Source organism: Haematobia irritans, chromosome 3, assembly GCF_050003625.1.
Source record: "Haematobia irritans isolate KBUSLIRL chromosome 3, ASM5000362v1, whole genome shotgun sequence".
Classification (NCBI taxonomy): Eukaryota; Metazoa; Arthropoda; class Insecta; order Diptera; family Muscidae; genus Haematobia; species Haematobia irritans.
The window spans coordinates 3,882,857-3,906,126 of record NC_134399.1 but is presented as its reverse complement, the minus strand read 5'-3'; the positions used below and the strand labels follow the sequence as shown (position 1 = coordinate 3,906,126).

General features: G+C 30.6%; 1 protein-coding gene across 19 annotated transcripts in view; it reads right to left on the bottom strand.

The window, feature by feature from the left end:
* para (sodium voltage-gated channel paralytic) overlaps nt 1-23,270 on the bottom strand; it is a 196,311-nt gene that overhangs the window by 106,239 nt on the left and 66,802 nt on the right. For all 19 annotated transcript variants that reach the window (XM_075300892.1, XM_075300894.1, XM_075300893.1 and 16 more), the window contains 3 exons: nt 19,160-19,315; nt 18,823-19,028; nt 1,052-1,180 (listed from right to left, as the gene is read on the bottom strand). In XM_075300892.1, coding sequence (XP_075157007.1) covers nt 1,052-1,180; nt 18,823-19,028; nt 19,160-19,315 — 491 coding nt within the window. The remainder of the gene's footprint in view (nt 1-1,051; nt 1,181-18,822; nt 19,029-19,159; nt 19,316-23,270) is intronic.

The window sequence follows — 23,270 nt, the reverse complement described above, 5'->3', positions numbered from 1 at the left end:
TTGGAACCCCTAATTATAATAATAATTTTTATCCAAAATTTATGAAAGTTTTTTTTTTTTATTATCACAATGTATTCAAATATTATCTACAACATTTATTATGAAACCATCTAACAAACCTTGTTTTTTTTTTATATATGGAAGAGAAATGAAAAATATTTCAAACAAAAAGTGGTATGATTTTCAAGGGACACTTTTTGTTTGTATTAAATGAAATAACACAAACTATGAACTGTCGATTATATCGAATATGTAAATACGTATATATTTATAGATGTGTATACAGATATATGTGAAAATTATATATGTATGAATTTCAATTGGTTTTTGTTTTTTTGTACGCTCGATTTGTACTTTTCAAATAAATATTTTCAAAACAAATACTACTTGTTACACGATTGGAATTTAGGGAAAGGGTGGCAAATTATTTGCTGATGTTCATTAAAATGTACATTTAATTTAACTAATGATTATATACGTATATAGATAGATAGATATATATGTAAATATATAAGGCAAATTGATGGGCGATTAATGTTCCATTATTCTTTGCTGGCATTGTAAGTGGTAAATTAAACACAGGGAGGACTATACGCATGTACGAGTCTATGATTCAGTAGAGGAAATGTTATACAAAAAATTAATTCAATTAATTACAGGGAAATTAATATAGAGTTTCTTGAAGACAAATAGATAGAGTAGATAGTTAAAGGAAGGGAGTTTTGTAGAAAGAAAATTCGAAAAAAAAGTTCAAAAGAAAACTTTTGATTTTATTTTTCAAATGTCTAATATTCAATATATTTTTGTATTGGCTGTAAGTTTTCTCATGTGGCGATGTAATTTAGAAAATTAACATGTAAATGACTTATGTTTCTTTTTGTTAATATGTTTGTGATTAATTGTTTAACAAAAAATTATGATGATTTGTTTCTATATTATGATATAATGTTTTGTTTGTTTTTGATCTGAGTATATGAAAACTTAGGAAAAATTATAAATCAAAAATAAATTTCGTATAATATAACATTAATTGTATAATAATAAAACTCACGCTAAAGCTATTACTACGAAGTCCAGCCAATTCCATGCATCTCTAAGATACGTAAACGGGCATAAAATGAAACCTCGTGCCATCACTTTAACAGCTGATTCAAATGTGTAGATTCCGGTGAATATCACCCTAAAAACGAATTTTGTAATCGTTGTTTTTGTTTCGGTTTACATACAGTACACACACAATTTTTTTTGTAAATATTTTTTGTTGTTTTGGTTTGTTATAGTTCTTGGTAGGTTTTAGTTTATAGATAATAAAAATGAATATGTAAAAAATTCATAAATAAAAATAATAAATATTTTTGTTTGATATAAGAAAAAAACCCAAAATTCTCAATAAATTTAAAAATTATATATGGAAATAACTCACATAACCTTAACAATTTGTATTTTACTTTAAGCTTAAACCTACATTAATGTAATTAGAAGAAAGTTCTGTAGGAAATTCAAAGACATAACGCCAACTATCTTTTTACAAATTTTATAATAATGATTTCAATTTAAATTGATACATGAGTTTGAGTTTGATGATTTGAATAATTCGAAGTTATCGAAATTAAGAAACGAGCTTCAAAATTCAAAAAATCGTAACTAGTTGTTTTACAGAAAATACCATTATATTAAAAAGATACGTAACAAGTTGTCTTAGGAAAAGAGTTTCAAAACAAATCTAATTTTTATAAAATACAATACATGGAATGATGAGATTTGTTGTATTATTTAAATAAATTCTCTTAATGTACAACAAGAACATTTGTGAAATATTAGTTATAATACGGAAATCTTAAACTGTAAATGTAATGAATATTTACTATAGTTTTGTGGTGACAAAATTTGACTCTTATATAGTTTGATTCATAGTAATTCACTCTATTCAAAAAAAGGAACAACTTAACCAACATTTTCATGAAATAGAAAACTTAATTTTTTTTTGATTAATTTCGGGCTGTTTTGATTTGCTTTAGATTATTTTTTATAAATTTAGTTACATTTTTTTAAATTTTATTTTAGCATAATTTAAAACAGTTGATATTAGTTTTTTTATAATATAATCCAATTTGAATTAAACTGAAAGGACTGTTTATATTAATTTTAAATTTAGTTACAACTTTTTTAATTTTATCTTTTATAATATAATCCAATTTGAATTAAACTGAAAGGACTGTTTATTTTAATTTTAAATTTAGTTAAAACTTTTTTTAATTTTATTCTTTATTTTAGCATAATTTAAAAAAGTTAAATTATGTTTTTTTATACCCACCACCATAGAATGGTGACGGGGGTATAATAAGTTTGTCATTCCGTTTGTAACGCATCGAAATATCGATTTCCGACTATATAAAGTATATATATTCTTGATCAAGGAGAAATTCTAAGACGATATAACGATGTCCGTCTGTCCGTCTGTCTGTCTGTCTGTCTGTCTGTCTGTTGTAATCACGCTACAGACTTCAATAATGAAGCAATCGTGCTGAAATTTTGCACAAGCTCGTCTTTTGTCTGCAGGCAGGTCAAGTTCGAAGATGGGCTATATCGGTCCAGGTTTTGATATAGTCCCCATATAAACCGACCTCCCGATTTGGGGTCTTGGGCTTATAGAAATCGTAGTTTTTATCCAATTTGCCTGAAATTTGAAATCTGGGGGTATTTTATGACCATAAAGAGATGTGCCAAAAATGGTGAGTATCGGTCCACGTTTTGGTATAGCCCCCATATAGACCGATCTCCCGATTTTACTTCTTGGGCTTATAGAAACCGCAGTTTTTATTCAATTTACCTGAAATTTGAAATCTAGAGGTATTGTAGGACCACAAATACGTGTGCCAAAAATTGTGAGTATCGGTCCATATTTTGGTATAGCCCCCATATAGACCGATCTCCCGATTTTACTTCTTGGGCTTATAGAAAACGAAGTTTTTATTCAATTTACCTGAAATTGGAAATCTAGAGGTATTGTAGGACCACAAATACGTGTGCCAAAAATTGTGAGTATCGGTCCATATTTTGGTATAGCCCCCATATAGACCGATCTCCCGATTTTACTTCTTGGGCTTATAGAAACCGCAGTTTTTATTCAATTTATCTGAAATTGGAAATCTAGAGGTATTGTAGGACCACAAATATGTGTGCCAAAAATTGTGAGTATCGGTCCATATTTTGGTATAGCCCCCATATAGACCGATCTCCCGATTTTACTTCTTGGGCTTATAGAAACCGCAGTTTTTATTCAATTTACCTGAAATTGGAAATCTAGAGGTATTGTAGGACCACAAATACGTGTGCCAAAAATTTTGAGTATCGGTCCATATTTTGGGATAGCCCCCATATAGACCGATCTCCCGATTTGGGGTCTTGGGAAACCGTAGTTTTTATCCAATTTGTCTGAAATTGGAAATCTAGAGGTATTTTAGGACCATAAAGAGGTGTGCCGAAAATGGTGAGTATCGATCCATATTTTGGTATAGCCCCCATATAGACCGATTTCCCAATTTTACTTCTTGGGCTTCTAGAATCCGAAGTTTTTATCCTATTTGCCTGAAATTGGAAATCTAGAGGTATTTTCGGGTCACAAAGAGGTGTGCCGAAAATGGTGCGTATCGGTCCATATTTTAGTATAGCCCCCATAAGAACGATCTCCCGATTTAACTCCTTGGGTTTCTAGAAACCGTAGTTTTTATCTGATATGCCTGAAATTGTAAATATTCTGGTATTTTAGGCTCACAAAAACGTGTATCGGATTAAGTTTTTATCGGTCCATTTGGTAATGCCTCCATATAGACCGACTTCACTTCTTGAGGGTGTAGAAGGCGCACTGATCATGAAAATTGTTTGAAACTCAATGTAAAATTTCCAGATTTTACTTCTACAGATTTAAGATTTCAAATCAAGACGTTATTTTATAATTTTCTTGCACACTTACAAGAGATGTTAATGATTCCTCTAAACCTCAAACAAAAATGGTTCTTATAAATCCAGAATCTGATATAGTCCTCATAGGTGAAATCTTTAAATTTATCTTCGGGTTGTGTCCTCAAGTCCTCAAGCCCTCCTGAAATTTCAAAGGAAACCCTAATATTTGGTTCATGGTGGTGGGTATTTAAGATTCGGCCCGGCCGAACTTACTGCTGTATATACTTGTTTTATTATAATCCAATTTAAATTAATCGGGTATGTTTTGATTTTCGAAACAATTTAATATGCTTTTGATTACCCAGCAAAAACAACGTCACCAAAAAAGTAGTGAAAATGTTCTTTTTGGATCCGGAAGTGGTGCCAAATTGACGCAGAAGCGCACCCAGAGAAGGAATATGATCACCTCAACCATGTTTCAAGAGCAAAATGTTATTTTTGAATGGTGACCATGTAACATGTTTGTCGCAACCATGTTATTTTCTCGGAGATTATGTGTCTGATTTCGGCAACCATATTATTTTTGGCGAGAAAAGAACATTTTTGCCATAAACATGTTACATGGTCACCATCCAAAAATAACATTTTGCTCTTGAAACATGGTTGAGGTGATCATATTCCTTCTCTGCGTGCGATGAATTTAACATGGGCTTGTCATAGGATGGATGTACACCATTTCCGCTGCACTGAATTTGCATCACTTCTTAGGGTGTGAGGCGAATTCAGTGTTTTGGATGTGAATTAAGAAATTTTGTGATATTTTGACAAATAAATAATTTTTAAATTTTCGTATGATTTTTAATGCATTATAACGCTTGTCTGGAATGTTTGTCATCAAATATTTTCGCAATTTTTCTAGAAAGGATTTGGCATTTTTTGTCAAAATTTAAAAAATTTGTACCATTTTATTAATTCTTAATCTGTTTTTAACCTCTTTGAAACAAAAAAAAAAAATAAATTTCCCATTATAAATATGAAAAAAACGAGTTATAAAAAATTGACTCAAATAAACTTCCTGTGCAATTAAAATAAAGAACATCATTTGGAGGGCATTTCTTTTAAAGTTGTGCCTTAAGAGGAACTTCCGAATTTTTTGCTGGGTTGATTTTCAAATTTAGTTATATTTTTTTGTTGTTGTTTTTTGATTTTAGTTTAAAACCATGCATTGACTAAACTACAAGTGTAGCTTAATCAACAGAGGAAAAGAATGTTTGTCAAATTTATTTGGGCAAAGCCCTATAGAAGGCAAGATGGTTGGATGGACGCACGTTTCGGAATTACCACATTCCTCATCAGCATCCTCTACATGCAGCAAAACTATCAACCAATTATCAGAATAAATTCAGGCAGTTCATTAAACCCAACAATGAACCACACTTGAACCTTCCGAAAAAAGGTTTTGCATGATAGCCGGCTTATGCCGAAATAAATTCGTACAAACATATCTCTCTTCCTATGCCACATCATCGATTCGAGTGCATTTTTTGTTTTACAATTCTTTTATTTTTTTATTAACTTAGTTTAATTGAATTCATTTGGGGTCATTTTATTTTGCTTTATTTTATTTGTTTATTTAGTTCAATTTTATTTATTTTTATTTTATTTGTTATTTTAGCATTTATTAAAAAATAAGATTAATTTAATTCATAATAATATTTATTTATTTTTTTTAACTTGACTTATTAATTTAATTCATTTTAATTTGCTTTAGATCATATTTTTTTAAATGGACTTTTATTTAGTTTTATATCGTGTAGATTTATTAGATTCTATTAAATTTCTATAACTTGATTTTAATATTTGTAATTATTTGACTTGGTTCAATTTATTATTTTAATTTTATGTTTGTTTTTTATTTACATTAAGTTAAATTTTATGGAATTCAATTTAAATTTTATATATTAGAATATAATTTAATTTATACAATTTGTAATAAGTTTACATTCCTTTCAGAGTAATTGTATCAAATAGCCAAACAGACGGAAGGACAGACTTGCAATGAAATATATTTCGTTCAACACTACCTTAAGGTCTCTGTAAACTCTTTACAGATTTAATGAATTTAAAACTTTGTTTGAAGAAAATTTATTGTGGATTTGTAGAACAGTGTTTGTAATACTTTGCCGATTATCATGACATCAAAAGATTTTTTACGCAGAAGAAGAGTTCTCTTCTCTGAGGAACGAAATTTTAGACAAAACAACGTTTTATTATACAGCAAAAAAAAAAATTCAATAGCAAATAAAAAAGGTTAGAGACAATCCTTGCATCGTTTGCCATAAATTCGACTTTAGTTGCTTTGATATCTGCAAGTCAAATATGATATTTTTCTCTTTCGAGCCTGGAGGATATTCAAAATCTCCCCGAAAAATATATGTTTTCTAGAAATAAGAGTATTAATGGCGAGAACACTTTTGATGTTTTCGATGCAAATGTTATTATTATTACAACATGCGCTTTTAAAATGCTTGTAATGAACCGCTTCCTTCGATAAATTAAACTAACAGAATTTCTTATGAGATATTCATGAAGTTTCAGTCTATCTGAAGACATAAGGTAGATTATAACTAAATTTAAATTTTGGTTTTTCTTACATTGATAAATTCCATTTAGTTCCTTTGTCTTAGTTAAATTTAAATAAACCTATTTTTTTAAAAGAAAAATATTATAATTTTAGATAAATATTTAGAACCATATTAAAGAGTTTATATGCAAATAAAAAACAAACAATTGATGCATAAGTAAACCCTTTCAAGATTATACACAAAATTATACTCTCTACGCAAAAAACTGGTGGGCGTTGAAGCTGGTGCAGCTGCTTTCGATGTCATCGAAAAATTTGAAGAGGAAATTTTTGTTATTGATTTAAATATCGATGATGAGTGTGTAACTGATTGGCCTTCAGTGGGTAAAAAAATAAGAAAAGGCATTTTTGTTTGTTTCCTGCTCCTCTAGGGACAACAACGACGACGCCGACGACGATGATGATGATGCTTGTAACATTGTCCATGCAATACTCATTCAACAAGCCAAAGCTCCTCCATCCATTTTTCTATTGCAATGCATTTTGTAATTTTTGTATACAATTGAGCAGTCAGCCGCTATTGTCTATCATAATCACATGTTGGTTGTTATGACTATGTCATTGTCGTTGGCATTTTACCTCTCGGACCACTTGCTGAATGTAAGGCATAACCTAGTTTTTATTGTTGTCCTCTGTCACACAGCCTCATTCGTATTCGAATTCTCGTACTTGTACTTGAAGCTTGTGCTCTTGTATCCTTTTCATTGACATCCATAGGAATGTGTTTTTGTTTCATTTTTTTGTTGTTGTTGTTGCTGTTCCTTTATCAAGTTCATTCTAGGATTTTGGAGAATGTTCTATAGGTACGAGTATGTGTGTAGGTGTATAAACATGTGGGTGTTTTCTCATTCACAAATTAGAAGTCCTGCACAGTGATTCAATGTAATTTTCAAGGAAAGGTTTTGGTTTGAAATTTTATATAATTTATTTTACTTAAAAAAAAATATGAATAAGGCTGTTTTCTTTTAAGCACTGGATACCATAAGCCGTGAAGGACTAAAAGAAAACAGAGTACTCGTTTATCCAGGACATCTCCAAAAATATGCAACACTGTCATCAGCTGTTTAAAAACAATCACAGAAAAGAAATGAAATCTGGCATTTTTAATGTATGAAGTGCTCAAATAGTAATAAATATTGACTGCTGCGATTATTTATGACACTGTACCACTTTGAATTTCATGTTTTTCGATAAATTAGTTACAATAAATTGTGAATCTAAGAAGCGTCACTTTATCAAAATATAATCTGGCAACATCGGCGCGACTTGCACTGATGAGATGTTCTGGATAGAACACCACAATGTACTGGATAGCCCATACAAATGTTGCATCCAGTGCTAAATGAAAACAGCCCTAATATTGTAATTTTAAAGAAACAATAATTAAGAGACAAAAAACCCCTTACACTTTGAAAAAGAGAATCCACCATGAAGAAAAATGCGGATTAATTTTAAAAATGTTTAACTTAGCTATATTACAAACGCCGATATGACTGAAATAAATAAATATTTTTCGATAAAATCGAAAAAAAAAATTATCAGACATAATTATGTTTCTTTTTCACATGTTAAAGAAATATTCGTATTTTGAAGGAAATGGAAAGAAATTGAAAAATGTTTCGCATCATACGAAGTTATTATGAACGCTTTTTTACAAATTTCAAGAAATGTAGTTTTTTTGTTTTCAATTTTGAGGGATACAAATTAATTGCGTTTAATTTGTTTGAAGTTTTTTCTTTTTTAATTCATTCGAACATACACACAAAAGTATTACAATTAAGAAAACTTTCTTATATTGGGGAAATTTTAACCAAAATTTTATAATGTCCATGAACTAAAATGAAGTTAAAATGGCTTCATTGTCCTGTAGGGTTCACTTTTGTTAGAGTGTATAGTTGGAAACATTACATTATCAAAACGGTGATTAAAGCTGCTTTATCGACAGGAATGAGTGAGGAAATGGTCCAATCAATTAACATGAAAATATTGCTATAGAGAATATCGACATTGATGTTTATTAAAAATTTAATTCTCTTCTTTAATGTTTTAATTATCGAGAATTTTGTAAAAAAATCGTTTTATCAGCAATAAAACACCTGCTTTATCGATGGGGAGAAAGGAAAACTGCCCAATAAATTAACATGAAAATATTGTTATAGAGACAATGATCGGCAATGATGTTTATTAAAAATGTAATTCTCTTTTTTAATGTTTTAATTATCGAGAAATATTTCGTTATCGAAAAATATCGATAACATATTTATCCCTAATATAATATTTCAAATGGCTACACCCACAGAAAAATCATGAACAGCGCGCATGTTTCAAAACGATCCGTTCATGAAAGTGAAGCAACACATACGTGGTGACAAATGGAGAACAGACGGTGTCAATCTGATAACGATAAAATGACACCATGCATTGTCAAAACGGTAACCAGAGTGCATGATCTGAAAACGTAATGGTTACGAATTTATAAAAAAAAAATCCACGACACGGACCAGGTTAGTCTGCTCCATAGGCATTAACAGTCACCTTAGCACATTACACCACTGCTGGACTTGCCATAAGAGCGACTCACGAATTTTTTAGAATTTGAAAGGCAAAAAAAAAACGAAAGCCGTAAACTCCCTTGGACAAAACTGTGAACATTCGGTTTGGATTTTTCGTCAACGTTTCCGTTTCATTTTGTTACCCTTCGTTCACGATTTTGGAATATACTTTTTATACCCTCCACCATAGGATGGGGGTATATTAACTTTGTCATTCCGTTTGTAACACATGGAAATATTGCTCTAAGACCCCATAAAATATATATTCTGGGTCGTGGTGAAATTCCGAGTCGATCTGAGCATGTCCGTCCGTCTGTTGAAATCACACTAACTTCCGAACGAAACAAGCTATCGACTTGAAACTTGGCACAAGTAGTTGTTATTGACGTAGGTCGGATGGTATTGCAAATGGGCCATATCGGTCCACTTTTACGTATAGCCCCCATATAAACGGACCCCCAAATTTGGCTTGCGATTGCTCTAAGAGAAGCAAATTTCATCCGATCCGCCTAAAATTTGGTACATGGTGTTAGTATATGGTCTCTAACAACCATGCAAAAATTGGTCCACATCGGTCCATAATTATATATAGCCCCCGATGTGGCTTGCAGAGCCCCTAAGAGAACCAAATTTCATCCGATCCGGCTGAAATTTGGTACATGGTGTTAGTATATGGTCTCAAACAACCATGTCCACATCGGTCCATAATTATATATATAGCCCCCATATAAACCGATACTCCGAGTTGGTTTGCAGAGCCTCTAAGAAACGAAAATTTCATCCGATCCGGCTGAAATTTGGTACATGGTGTTGGTATATGTTCTCTAATGACCATGCAAGAATTGGTCCATATCGGTCCATAATTATATATAGCCCCCACATATAAATCGATTCCCAGATTTGTCCTCCGAAGCCTCTTGGAGGAGCAAAATTCATCCGATCCGGTTGAAATTTGGAACATGGTGTTAGAATGTGGTCTCTAACAAACACTCAAGAATTGATCCATATCGGTCCATAATAATATATAGCCCCCATATAAAACGTTCCCCAGATTTGATCTCCGGAGCCTCTTGGAGAAGCAAAATTCATCCGATCCGGTTGAAATTTGCAACGTGGTGTTAGTATAAGGCCGCTAATATACATGCCAAAATTGGTTCATATCGGTCTATAGTTATATATAGCCGATCCCCAATCACACAAAAATTGGTCCATATCGGTTCATATTCATGGTTGCCACTCGAGCCAAAAATAATCTACCAAAATTTTATTTTTATAGAAAACATTGTCAAAATGTTATTTCTATAGAAAATTTTGTCAAAATTTTATTTCTATAGAAAATGTTGTCAAAATTTTATTTCTATAAAAAATGTTGTCAAAATTTTATTTCTAAAGAAAATTTTATCAAAATTTTATTTCTATTGAAAATTTTGTCAAAATTTTATTTCTATAGAAAATTTTTTCCAAATTTTATTTCTATAGAAAATTTTTTCAAAATTTTACTTTTATAGAAAGTGTTGTCAAAAGTTTATTTTGTCAAAATTGTATTTCTATAGAAACTTATATATTACGGTGTTAGGAAGTTTTAAGATACCTTGCCATCGGCAAGTGTTACCGCAACCCAAGTAATTGGATTGTGGATGACAGTCTTCAGTAGAAGTTTCTACGCAATCCATGGTGGAGGGTACATAAGCTTCGGCCTGGCCGAACTTACGGCCGTATATACTTGTTTCTATTAGTGTGCATCGTTATTTAAACGGAATTAAATTTGTCAATGTAAATATAATTTATTTCTGTAAAAAATCTATACTTTAGAAAGATTTTTAATTAAAATAGATTTTCAATCAAAATTTGAAATAAAATAATAAAAAAAATAAATACTTTAAGTTGTATTAACAATGATGTTGTATTGTTTGTCTTATTTCACCAAGAAACCACTGTGCAGGAACGACTGTATGATAATCTTAAGCCGTTTCATATACAAATTTTTACAAGAGCTGTTTATTGTTGGTTGGTGTGTATTAACATTGCATTGCAGTTTGTTGTGAGAGCTTTATCTCCTAAGACTGCATGCATATGCACATTTTGCTTTGCTTTCTTTTTTTCAATTTAAGTGGGGTATTTTACATTTTCCGCTTATTTTCCATGCGTACTAATGTGTGGTTGAATATGAGTGCAATTTGAGCTTCTAGAAAATACAAGTTTCTCACTGTCTTGCATATCCATACACCTCCTACACCCATACATAAGTGGCATTCTCAGACAGTAGTCAGCTGTTGTTCATGTTTTAGCCATCTTTCTTGTGGTTGTTGTTATTGTTATTATTGCTGATGCTCTAGTTTCAACGTTTTTCCTGAATGGTCTAGCAACAATGTCGAGAGAATTCTAGTCGGCAAGGTAAGGGAGAATCCAGTTCAAAGTCAACAAGGCACAGCGGTGATATATCACACAATTCACCACCGCCACCCTATTTAAAGTGATGGAAAAATCTACCCCAGTTCAGGCACACAGAATGAGAATGGGGTAATACTTTGCTACTGCCAATGTTGCTTCCTTTTTTCTGGCCTTTGTTTCTTCGTGATCCTTAGTGGCCCCGTCATAGTTGCACATAGTCGTTGCCATAGTTCGGGGCAAGCACCGTCAAAGTAAGAGGCCACTTCAAGTGACAGCCTCTTTAAGTTTATGCACTCTTAGGAGGTACACACGGATGTATGGGTATTAGTGTATTCAATGCAAATAAGGTTATGTGCAGCTGCATAATTTATCTTAAATTATTTGCTGGATTCATAGCTGTTTGATCAAGAGAGTGCATTTTGCTTTGCCATGGTCATAAAGATATTCCAATATTGCTTAATTTAATATTCAAAAAATATGACAAAATTGTTTTAAATATAATGATTATGTATGGCGATTATATTTGATCTAGATTTCCGAGAAATAAGAACAAATTCAACTAGCAACATTAGCCTTAAATTATGAGATCGATATAAGGTATATAGAGAACTTAATTTAACATCCATTTCTTACAAAAAAAAATATATTAATAGGATTTTTATGAATCTTATCCTTATAGTATATGGAAACAAACATATCCTCTTAAGAAATGTTAGCCACAAAATATTTTCTTTTTTGATTTTCTCAAAAAACATAAATTGTATCACCTAATTTATCCATAAAATTCAATGCTTGATTTCGCAATTTCCATAATTATCTTTATTTTGCCGTTATCGTTGGGTGTTCAATTCTGATACCAAATCTACATAGGACAATTTTGATATCAGCTAAAAAAATGACGTTACTCTCAGCGATAATTATTGGGCGTAGATTTTAAATCGGGTCTATATCATAGGCGGACATAGCCATTTGTTATAAACTCTTGTAACAGTTTAGTGAGTTAATTTTATGAAACATTGGATATATTATCATTGTTTGTCTATTCTATATAGTTTCACATATTTGTAAAGGAAACTTATAGTTGAGTTGAAAATAGAATCAGACTGAGAAAAATTTCGCCCCTTGATCCTTCATTGGATGTTCGAGTAAAATACATATCCTGAAGACATATGTACAGTCTTGCTAGTATTTTTCTGACCCTTGTCCTCAAATTCTGATGCTTTCGTTCCCAAAAAGCCCAAATTTGAATTCCTCACAAAACTCCCCTAAAATATTTGGATTTATGAGTGAAGAAACCCCGGTTCCGTAAGAAATGATTTTGCCATATATAGCAGCGTAACAAGTAAATTTTGGTTTGGACCCCAAAAAAACTGCGCCCGTTTCTAGTCCTCATAATTTCATTGCCTCGGTTTTGTGATACTGAACCGATATCGAAAAATCGCCAAATATTTAAAAATTCCCTTTCAAATACCCAAGTGTCCAACTCAAATATTTCGTCCGCATTATTGAAAAAATCTTCAATTACATACAGGCAACACTGCCTATGTACTAAACACACAAAAACCCAGATGCAGATTTGATCTGTTCCAGATAAGATCCAAACGGTAACCTGTGTAACGAGGACAAGATTCCAGTATTTTTCGGAATTTGTGTAAATAAGGTATTTTATGATATTGAAGGAAATATATTCAACGCATTATGAGAAAGTCCCGATCGTTGGGACTTCTGGCTAGAAAAATCAACTGGAACCATTGATAGGATTCCCAGTATACGAGTATCATAGCTTCTTCAAAGACTGTACACGGACAAAAAGACTGTTTTTCATATGTTTGGGTGTACAAATTATATGTTTGGAACTCAAATTTGTTAACACAATATTTTTAAGTGCAAGCATGTAATGTTCATAAACTAGCATAATATGTTTGGGACATATATGTTAATATGTTAGAAGATATTATGTTTGGGACGGGAGCCACCGTGGTGCAATGGTTAGCATGCCCGCCTTGCATATACAAGGTCGTGGGTTCGATTCTTGCTTCGACCGAACACCAAAAAGTTTTTCAGCGGTGTTCCTCAGTAATGCTGGTGACATTTCTAAGGGTTTCAAAACTTCTCTAAGTGGTTTCACTGCAATGTGGAACGCCGTTCGGACTCGGCTATAAAAAGGAGGTGCCTTGTCATTGATCTTAACATGGAATCGGGCAGAGAGAAGAGAGAAGTTCACCAATGTGGTATCACAATGGAATGAATAGTCTAAGTGAGCCTGATACATCGGGCTGCCACCTAACCTAACCTAACCTATTATGTTTGGGACATAAAATGTTTGTAGATATAATATGCTTAGATACAAACATATATTAATTTAGAAATAGCCTATAAACATATATGTGTTTAGAAAGAGAGACCTAGAGATTATGCAGCAAGTAAAATAGTGGAAGTAACCAATTGGCGCCTTAAAAATATATCCACACAAAGAAAATTTCATGAACATTTTTTTCTACCAGTATATGTTCTAAGGTGAAACATAATATGTTTGAATAATACAAACAATATTTTGTTTGGACCAATCCTGAAAATATATATACTTGAAGCAAAATGTGTTTGGGGTATATGTTACAGAAGCGATTTTTTTTTGAGGGTGTAGAATTATTCATCCTATGATCTTCAAGATAATATATCGAATGTTTCAAAAATTTGTCATTGTTTTATTCTCATTTGCAAAGATATAGACCCTTAGTTTGCAGAATTTCGGTTTTAGTTACTTTAACGGTTTCTTGTTTTCTGGTAATTTTGATTTTTTTTTTCTATTTTGAGGCTAGTATTTCTAAATTCCTAGTTATTTACAAATTATCTAGTGATGTTGCTACATTAGAAATATACAATAATTCTTTCTTTCTCTGCATTTGTAGTTTACATTTTTTGTATTGCTATTATTAGCATTTTATATGCCTAAGGGGGTTTGTTAGCAGCTAAGCCTTACTTAAAGCTAAAATGGAAGTGAAAAAGCAGTTGAGGATTTAAGGAATAAAAAAGTGGGAATAATCCAAAATTAAAAAAAAAAACATTGTCGCTTTTCTAATTTCTGGATATATCAAACATATAGAGTTCTTCACTCTTTACCTTATCATTCTTCAACTGCTTTTTCACCAACAATATATGCTAGATGTTTTTTTGGTTTTCATAAATATACAGGATTATTAAACAGTAACTATTACTGTTTTAGTTTCTTGTTATTAAGGTTTTGTGTCTACCTTTGAATTAGCGTTTTTACAATGACACTACGCATTGGCTACATTGGTTTAAACTAAACTAAATAATATACTAGTTATAATAATTGGTATGTATTATTAGAATGTTATATGTGTTGTTTTCCAAAATGTTTATATCTAATATTGTTTATGATTATAATTATTTTACAATTTTCTCAAATACTTAATCAAATAATTTACATAGTTCTAGTGATTAAATATGTCTAATAGAATGATGTTACATATATCAAATGAATGAAGATCAAAGCTTTCAACTACTGTTATATATAGTATATCAATGAAATAATAGTTTTACTGTATATTAAAAATAAAAACAGAAGCGATTAATAAAATTATTAATAATTTTTTTTTTAAACAAAGAAAATAATTAATATTGAATGAAATTTTAATACAGTAAAAATTCTAAAAAGTTAACAATTAAAAAAAAAATATAAAAAAAAAAATATAAACGCAAATACGAATTAGGTTCAATTAATATCATAGGGAATACCCCATAGAATTTTTGATATCTTTTAAAGCTAGTGACTTTAGAAAATTATTATTATAAATTAACACATTTATTTTAATTAATCGTTTCTGTTTTTTTTTCTTTTTGTTTTGCTAAATCATCTAAATGTTTATTACATTTTACAAAACCTATATCAAATATAATTTAATTACGTTTCATCTAAATTAAGTATACGCTTTCTAAGAAGAACAAACCATTGTAAATTTATTTTTTTTTTTACTTTATCTCTTTTAGATTTTCTTAATCCTTTTCTGTTTTATATTTGATTTTTTTACATTGCATTTACATGAATTTTACACTGTGTTTTTTATGAATTTAATGCCAATGGTTAATGTCAAGTCGAGTAGTTGTAATAGTGGCGTCAACGTCAAAACAATATATTTAGGAGAGGTTGTACCATGGTGACTATCCGTAAAACTTGGTAATATTATAAGAACTATGTGGCACATATGAAATAGGTCCACAGTAGGGTTTGCCATATTTTCTCTTCCTTTTTCCCAAGGGATTCCCATATACCCATTGGGTTGGATTTAGTAAAAAATTTAATTCTAATAGTGTTATTTATGAATTTAATGCCAATGGTCAAGTCGAATAGTTGTAATAGTGGCGTCAATGTCCCATTGGGTTGGATTTAGTAAAAAATTTAATTCGAAATTGTTTTTACTAATTATTTTGGTACCACACAATAATAGTTACATTGTCCAACATAAATAGAGGATTCTAAAGGGTACACCGTGGTGCAATGGTTAGCATGCCCGCCTTGCATACACAAGGTCGTGGGTTCGATTCCTGCTACGACCGAACACCAAAAAGTTTTTCAGCGGTGGATTATCCCACCTCAGTAATGCTGGTGACATTTCTGAGGGTTTCAAAGCTTCTCTAAGTGGTTTCACTGGAATGTGGAACGCCGTTCGGACTCGGCTATAAAAAGGAGGTCCCTTGTCATTGAGCTTAACATGGAATCGGGCAGCACTCAGTGATAAGAGAGAAGTTCACCACTGTGGTATCACAATGGACTGAATAGTCTAAGTGAGCCTGATACATCGGGCTGCCACATAACCTAACCTAACCTAAGGGTACACATTTTTTTTAAGGAAACTTAATGCTTCCTAGTTATGATCCTTAATTTATTTTTTTTTAATAAAATTTTAAATAATCATTGCAAAGAAATTTTTATGAAATATGAAAATGACATCCTTTGTGATGACAATTAACATACTATTAGATTCACTGTTTAAGAGCGGATTCTTGGAGCGGGATCCCGGGAAATTGGAAAAAATCCTCATTATTCGGGAATGGAAAATGTCCGTGAAAAGACCCTAGTAAACAACTGTGACCCCATAGTGGACTATGATCCGCTTATAGAGAGTTTGCCCTTTAGTCTTGGCTATTCTTCGTTGTGCCAGATGAAAAATTGCATATAATCGAGAAACATTTAGCGGGAGTGATACAGGAATCATACTCATGTCCGAAATTTCCCTAAGGCATTGTATCAGAAGATCAAATTTAAGGAAAGCGCAAAGAGTTACATGACCTCTATCAAGCAAAAAACAAATGGAAAGACGGACATCCGTAGCTAGATCGAATCAAAAGGCAATTCTTAGCCAATCGGTACACACAAAAAATTTTTTTCTGATTCAATCACGAAATTAATTGATCCAATTAATTTTTAATTGAAATGTCTTCAATCACAGAAATGATAGTATCAATTAAAAAATTTATTGAAGGTCAATTAAAAAGTTAATTGATCCAATTAAAAAATTAATTGATACTATTATTTTTGTGATTGATTTTTGTTTCAATTAAAAAATTTGTTGAATCAATTAAATTTTTAATTGAATATTTTTTTAAACTCAATTAAAATTTTAATTGGAAAATTTTTCGTGAAATTTTTTTGTGTGTATACGAAATTAGCATAGCCTATGAGAAATACTTTTCAATTGGTAAATACACCGAAAATGGTCCTTTTGCACTCAGCAAAAATTTTCTGGCTGGGCCAAATGAAATTTTCTTTATCCCCTTATCACAAAAATACAAGACGAAAATATTGTTACAATTCTTAAAAAGATAAGAATGAAATGTGGTGGGTTTACAAGGTCATCATTTGACGCCAATGATTTTTTTTTCTTTATTTTAGTTAACTTTTTTATGAGAAGGACGAAATTCGTAAATCTTATTTAAATAGCAAATTAACTATTATAACAACACCTTATGGAAATTTAAAAAAATTAATACAATTTAGTTCAATTTTCACACGAAGTAGTCAATTTTCTCAAAGAAACAGATCTCCATTTTTCTGCGTTTCATTGGAGTTTGGAATAGGCATGTTTTCATTGCAATCAATACCAATTCCGAAATATAAAAAAGCATATAAGAATCTCTATAATTTAATAATTAACATTATATAATTTTCCCTGTGATAAAATTACATATTATTTCCGCAGTACCATTTATAAAAATTCGCTCTCCTTAAAAACTAGAAATGATTTAACTTTCTTCAAATGTTTCTATAGCAAAAGTCAATGATAAACGCTGAGTCTAATCCCAAAATATATTAATTTTTTATCACTACTTTGGTATCCTCTTCTCATGTTTCTGTTTGATTTGTAGTCTCGTCTTTTTCGTCTTTATGGTTTTCAAAAAATCTGTTAAATGCAATGATTATGATTTAATGATATTTTTCGCATTAAAAAATTATCTATTTTGATACTATAACGATTTGATATGATTTTACAGCGAATAATTTTAACTGCAGTTTAATGGAAGACATTTACACGATTGTAGTTCTTAAACAAATATGAGACTGCATTTTTTCAAGGCAATGTCATGAACTCATAGGGAGATCTATACAAATTTTCAATTTTAAATTTGCGAAAGGCAACTAGAAAAACTGTTTAAGAAATTTTTGGAAAAATATTACCTTTATATGACATCTAGGTTTTTCATTTTTTGGAAAATACTGCATTTTGTTTATAAACCCTTTATAGAGACTTTTGTTTTTTTTATTTTGGAAAAAACAACAGTATTCATTTACTGTAAATTACTTTGGTTTGTTATTTTCAAAAGAGAGGTTAGGGTAGGTTTTACATATTTAAAAATATCAAAGAGTTATAAGGAAATTTTTCACAAATACATTTTTTGGAATAGATTATTTTCTTTCACTTTTAAAATACACCAACGAATACATTATAAATATTAAATTCTTGATATATAGACTTTTAATAATAAAATTAAATATGAAGACAAAAAAATTACCTAAAATACCAAATATTTGAGAATATATATTGATTATATTTTCGATAAAGAAAAGTTTTAATATATATATAGGTTATAAACATAAATAAATTATTTAAGAATTAAGTAAAAAAAAATAAACTTAAAATTTAAATAAATCGTAAAACAAATGTAGGGAATATTGTTTAAAAAATCTACCAATAATTAAATATAACTAACAAATAGTTATGAAAGTGGATTTTGGGGGCGGGGCTTTGTTTTTTAGGAATATGGGTTTTCTTTAGGTATTTTTCTATTGAAATAATCAATAACAGTACTTACTCTGTGGATTCGACCGTGGGCGTTGTCGGCATTATCATTAAAATACAATTAGTTAGAATAGTGGTGATAATGAATAACGAAAACAAAGGATGTACTAAAATATAAATGGCTACACGACGTATCGGATTGAATGGATCGAGCAACCACATTGCTTTTGAGGCAGAAAAACGAAAAATATCCTTTCCTTTACTTATTACTACAAATGTCTACAAGAGGAGGAAAAGGGAAGAAATAAAACAAAAAATCAGATTAATTATTTAGAAATTTTGTAAAATTTTCATAAAAATTTATTAATTAACAAACTTAATGCTTGTATTATTATTTTGTATTTTCTTACCAGTATATTACTGTAGAAGGGATCAATATCCTCGAGAGGAGTGGAGGCCAATTCCGGCGGGAAGCTGCCCTGCATTCGAACAGGTATGGGTACACCCTGCTCAAGTGCAGGATCCGGTTGTGGACCTTCATCTTCGTCCTCGTCATCATATCGTATCTAATTTTTTTTTATATATTTTTGTAAAAGTTTTTTTTTTTGTAAAAAAGTAAAAGAAAAATTATTAGTATTAATGATACATCGCTATATTCTAGAATTTCTTTAATTTTAAAAAAATTAGATAAAAATTATATAAAATTAAAATCATAATTTAATAATTCAAACTTATAAAAAAGGAAATTATATATGGGATAAGAGCCTTATTAAGATTTTTTGTATTGTAGAAATTTCAATCGATTTTTTTAATTTTTAATATAACATTGACATAAATACCAACAATATATAGAACATTTATATTAATCGAAAAAATGTAAATTAACTTAAAAATATATTTACTATTCAAGCTTCAATGCACATTTATGATCAAAATTAAACATTATATGTTAGTTGTGACATGGTGTAAGCAAAATATGATGAAAAACAAAAATTAAATATTAACAACTTTGGGAATATTTCGGCTTTAGGCGATACCCTATAAAATGCAAAATTATCCCCCTTGTTCTGCTTTACGAATTTGCAAAACGCAAAATTTCCAAACCACAATGATATATAATTGGTAATTTTTACAAATTGTTCTTATGGATAAGGAAATTAAATGGAAAAAAATTCTAGACAAAATATGAAATGGTTCAGAATTTATTGGCATTTTGCAACCTTTTTGACGTCATGCGACTTTTTGTGTGACTTTTTTAAAATATGCAAAATGTGCGACTTTAGTCGCATGTATGCGACTAAAGTGGCACAAAAGGGAAGTGCTTAAATTTTAAGCAATTTTTAGTGGGAAGTGGGAATTCATCGCCGTGCGCCTTACGCGAAGCCACCGCAATGGCCCGCCTTCTATACAAAGGGTCATGGATTCAAACCCAGTTTCGACCAAAGAGCAAAATGTATTTCTACGGTGGATGCTGAATGTTTCAAAGCTTCTCCACCACAATGTGAGACGCCAGAACTCGGCTATAAAGAAGAGTTCACTTTTCAATGACAAGTTGTCATTGAGCTAAACATAGAAGCACTCATAACTAAGAGCGAAGTAAATCACGTATAGTATCACAATGGACACCTAAGCTACGATACCACCTACCCTACACGATGTTCTGGTTTGTTAAGTCGTTGTTTTGTTGCATATCATTTCAACCACTAGCTCCGTTCGAGTACCCACTAATTTTTGATAATTATCACAAATTTTTATTAAATTAGGAGTGTATTACAAAAAAATATATTTTTGTTTTTTTAATTGATTTAAATGCTTTTAATTGGCTGATAGTAAATTGGCACTTGATGGCATTCTCGTTTTTTTTTCTCGAGAAAAAAATCCATTTTGCATTTATTGCAAGTTTACGTTTTACTGGATTTTATGATACAATAAGTTGCTAAAATATCTCTTTATGTTAAAGGGAGTGTTCCTTTATTGTTTTTGTGTTGATTTATAGAAGATTTTTTGTAATAAAAATACTTCACAAATGTATGCGACTTTTTTATCATTATGCTACTTTTTTGTGCGACCTTTTTTTGAGTATGCGACTTTTTTTGCGACTTTTTCAAAATTTCCAACGGTAACACTGGACATGGTGTTACGGATAGATGGATAACGTTAAATAGCATCAAGGAGTGATAATAAGATAAGTTGTTATTGCCCGTTTACTTCGCTGAGTTTATAGTTATAATAATACGACCTCAGAGTGGTGTAAAATTTCTAGCTAAATCTAAATCTGCAATTGAAAAGAGGTCGTTAAGATCTGAGGTACTATAAGGACAGACAGACGGACATAGAGAGCAATAGAAGCGAAATATTATCCATTCTTTACTGAGTCGGTTAGTATACAAAAATGTGGGTCTAGTATCGTTATTCTTGGTAAGCCAAGAAATGAAATTAGGGTATACAGGTATTGTCAACCGTAAATTCATTATATTCATAAAGCAGAATTAGTTTAGCTGGCAACAAGGGATTTACTATAGTTGGCAACCACAATGTTCTGGGACAAAACATAAGGTATACAGATATTACCAACCAGCAGTCGTTGTTTTTCATTGGATCGCTTCATTCTCTATACAGTCGATCAGTATGAAAAAGTGGATCTAGGATCATTCTCTACGCAGCCGATGAGTATAAAAAAGTGGGTCTAGTATCAATATTATTGGAAGGCAAAATTTAATTCCCAACGAAGTTAGATTATATAAATATTATCAACCATAAATGCATTAGATTTATATAGCGGGATTTCTTAAGTTGGCATTTCAAAAATTTTCAAAGCCAAAGAAAAATTGACGCCATTCATGGAATCATGAACTTCTGTGAACGAAACCGTGAACATTCCCTTTTAATTATTCGTGAACGCTTCTGTTTCATTTCGTTAGTTTCCTTTTACCATTTTGGAACCATATTTTGTTTCTATTAGTGATGGTATGATATACTAATTTTTATATTTTCTTATATCATTTGAGATAGATTTGATTTCCATTGAACAGCCCACATGTGAATAACGTTTTATCTAGAACCATCTGATTTTCCAGGAATATCGATGGTGTAACAAAGCTATATATCCCTTGAAGGATCAAGAAAATATTTGCGAAAAATATTATCACAGTCGAACTTTATTTTTGTTTTATTATTTACTGTGACATTTTGTTTGTTTCATGCTCTATGAAAATTTCTAAGGCCTTTGGGACCATCGTGGTGAAATTTTTAGCCTAAATCCTCGTTTCAACCGAACACTAAACATTTTTTCTCAGAAATACGTGGATTCACCGTATCACCTTTGGTACGGTCGGAACTCAGATCTTTCGTATTGAACAGCCCACATGTAAATAACAGTTAATCTAGAACGATCTGAAAATCCAGGAATATCGATAGTGTAACAGAGCTATATATCCCTTGAAGGATCAAGAAAATATTTGGTAAAAAATGATCGATTTTACTTTTATTATAAATTACAAAGTATCGCCTAAAGCTTATAAATATTCAAGTTGTAATAAAAAAGAGATAAAAAGAAAATTCGTCAAAATAAATATATATAATTTTAATAAAATAATTAAAAGCTGTTATATCACATATTCAGTACACATTTCCATAAGCGGATTATCATAGATTAAGAGCTAAAGAAGATAAGAAATTAGCTTAATTAGAGCGTAGCTTATATTGAGGATTATAAAAAGAAAAAAAAATCGAAGATATTATAGAAAATTTAAAGAATATTTTAAGTTATACTATTAACAAAGAGCTCTTGGAAAAAAGCTATATTTTATAAAATTTGAAATATAATTATTATTTTCCTAGTGCTAAATTATTTTTTTATTTCATTTATTTATAAAATTTTCTTAATAGAATTTTGGTGAATATATTGATATCTATTATTATTATTTTCATATAAATATATCAAGAATCCATCCACCTTATTTCACCCCCAATGCTTCAAGACTACAACTCATCCTTTCATTTAATTAAATGTCCTTTTGGCCTTTTGTCTTAGTGCTATTGCTACTTTGACCTTCTAGTCCATTGAAAGGAATGGCCACCGCTAAGTTCAGCGTGTAACCATGTTTAAAAATATCCATAGACCACAGAGTAGAAAACAAAGAAATGGTTTTGTTCCATACGTTTAATTATATTTTCATGTTTATTGTTAGGAAGAAAATTTGTTATAGTCGCAACTAGGCAATATTGAAATATTTTCCACACCAATATTCTGTAGTTGTTTAGTACATTAGTCAGATTATTTATAGTCAATGATAATTTACATAGCTTTTTACTTAAATATTTGTTTTGGCCTAGGTCTCCTTTCCTAATGCATACTATGGTGGAATTGTTTGTTTTAATGTTAGATATTTAATAGCTTTCGAAATAACAACTAAAACAGTAATTAGTTGAATTATAACAACAAAAATCAATTCATCACCCATAGTGGGGTTTATATACAGTCGAACTTTTATGATAAATAATTATAGTGACATTTTGTTT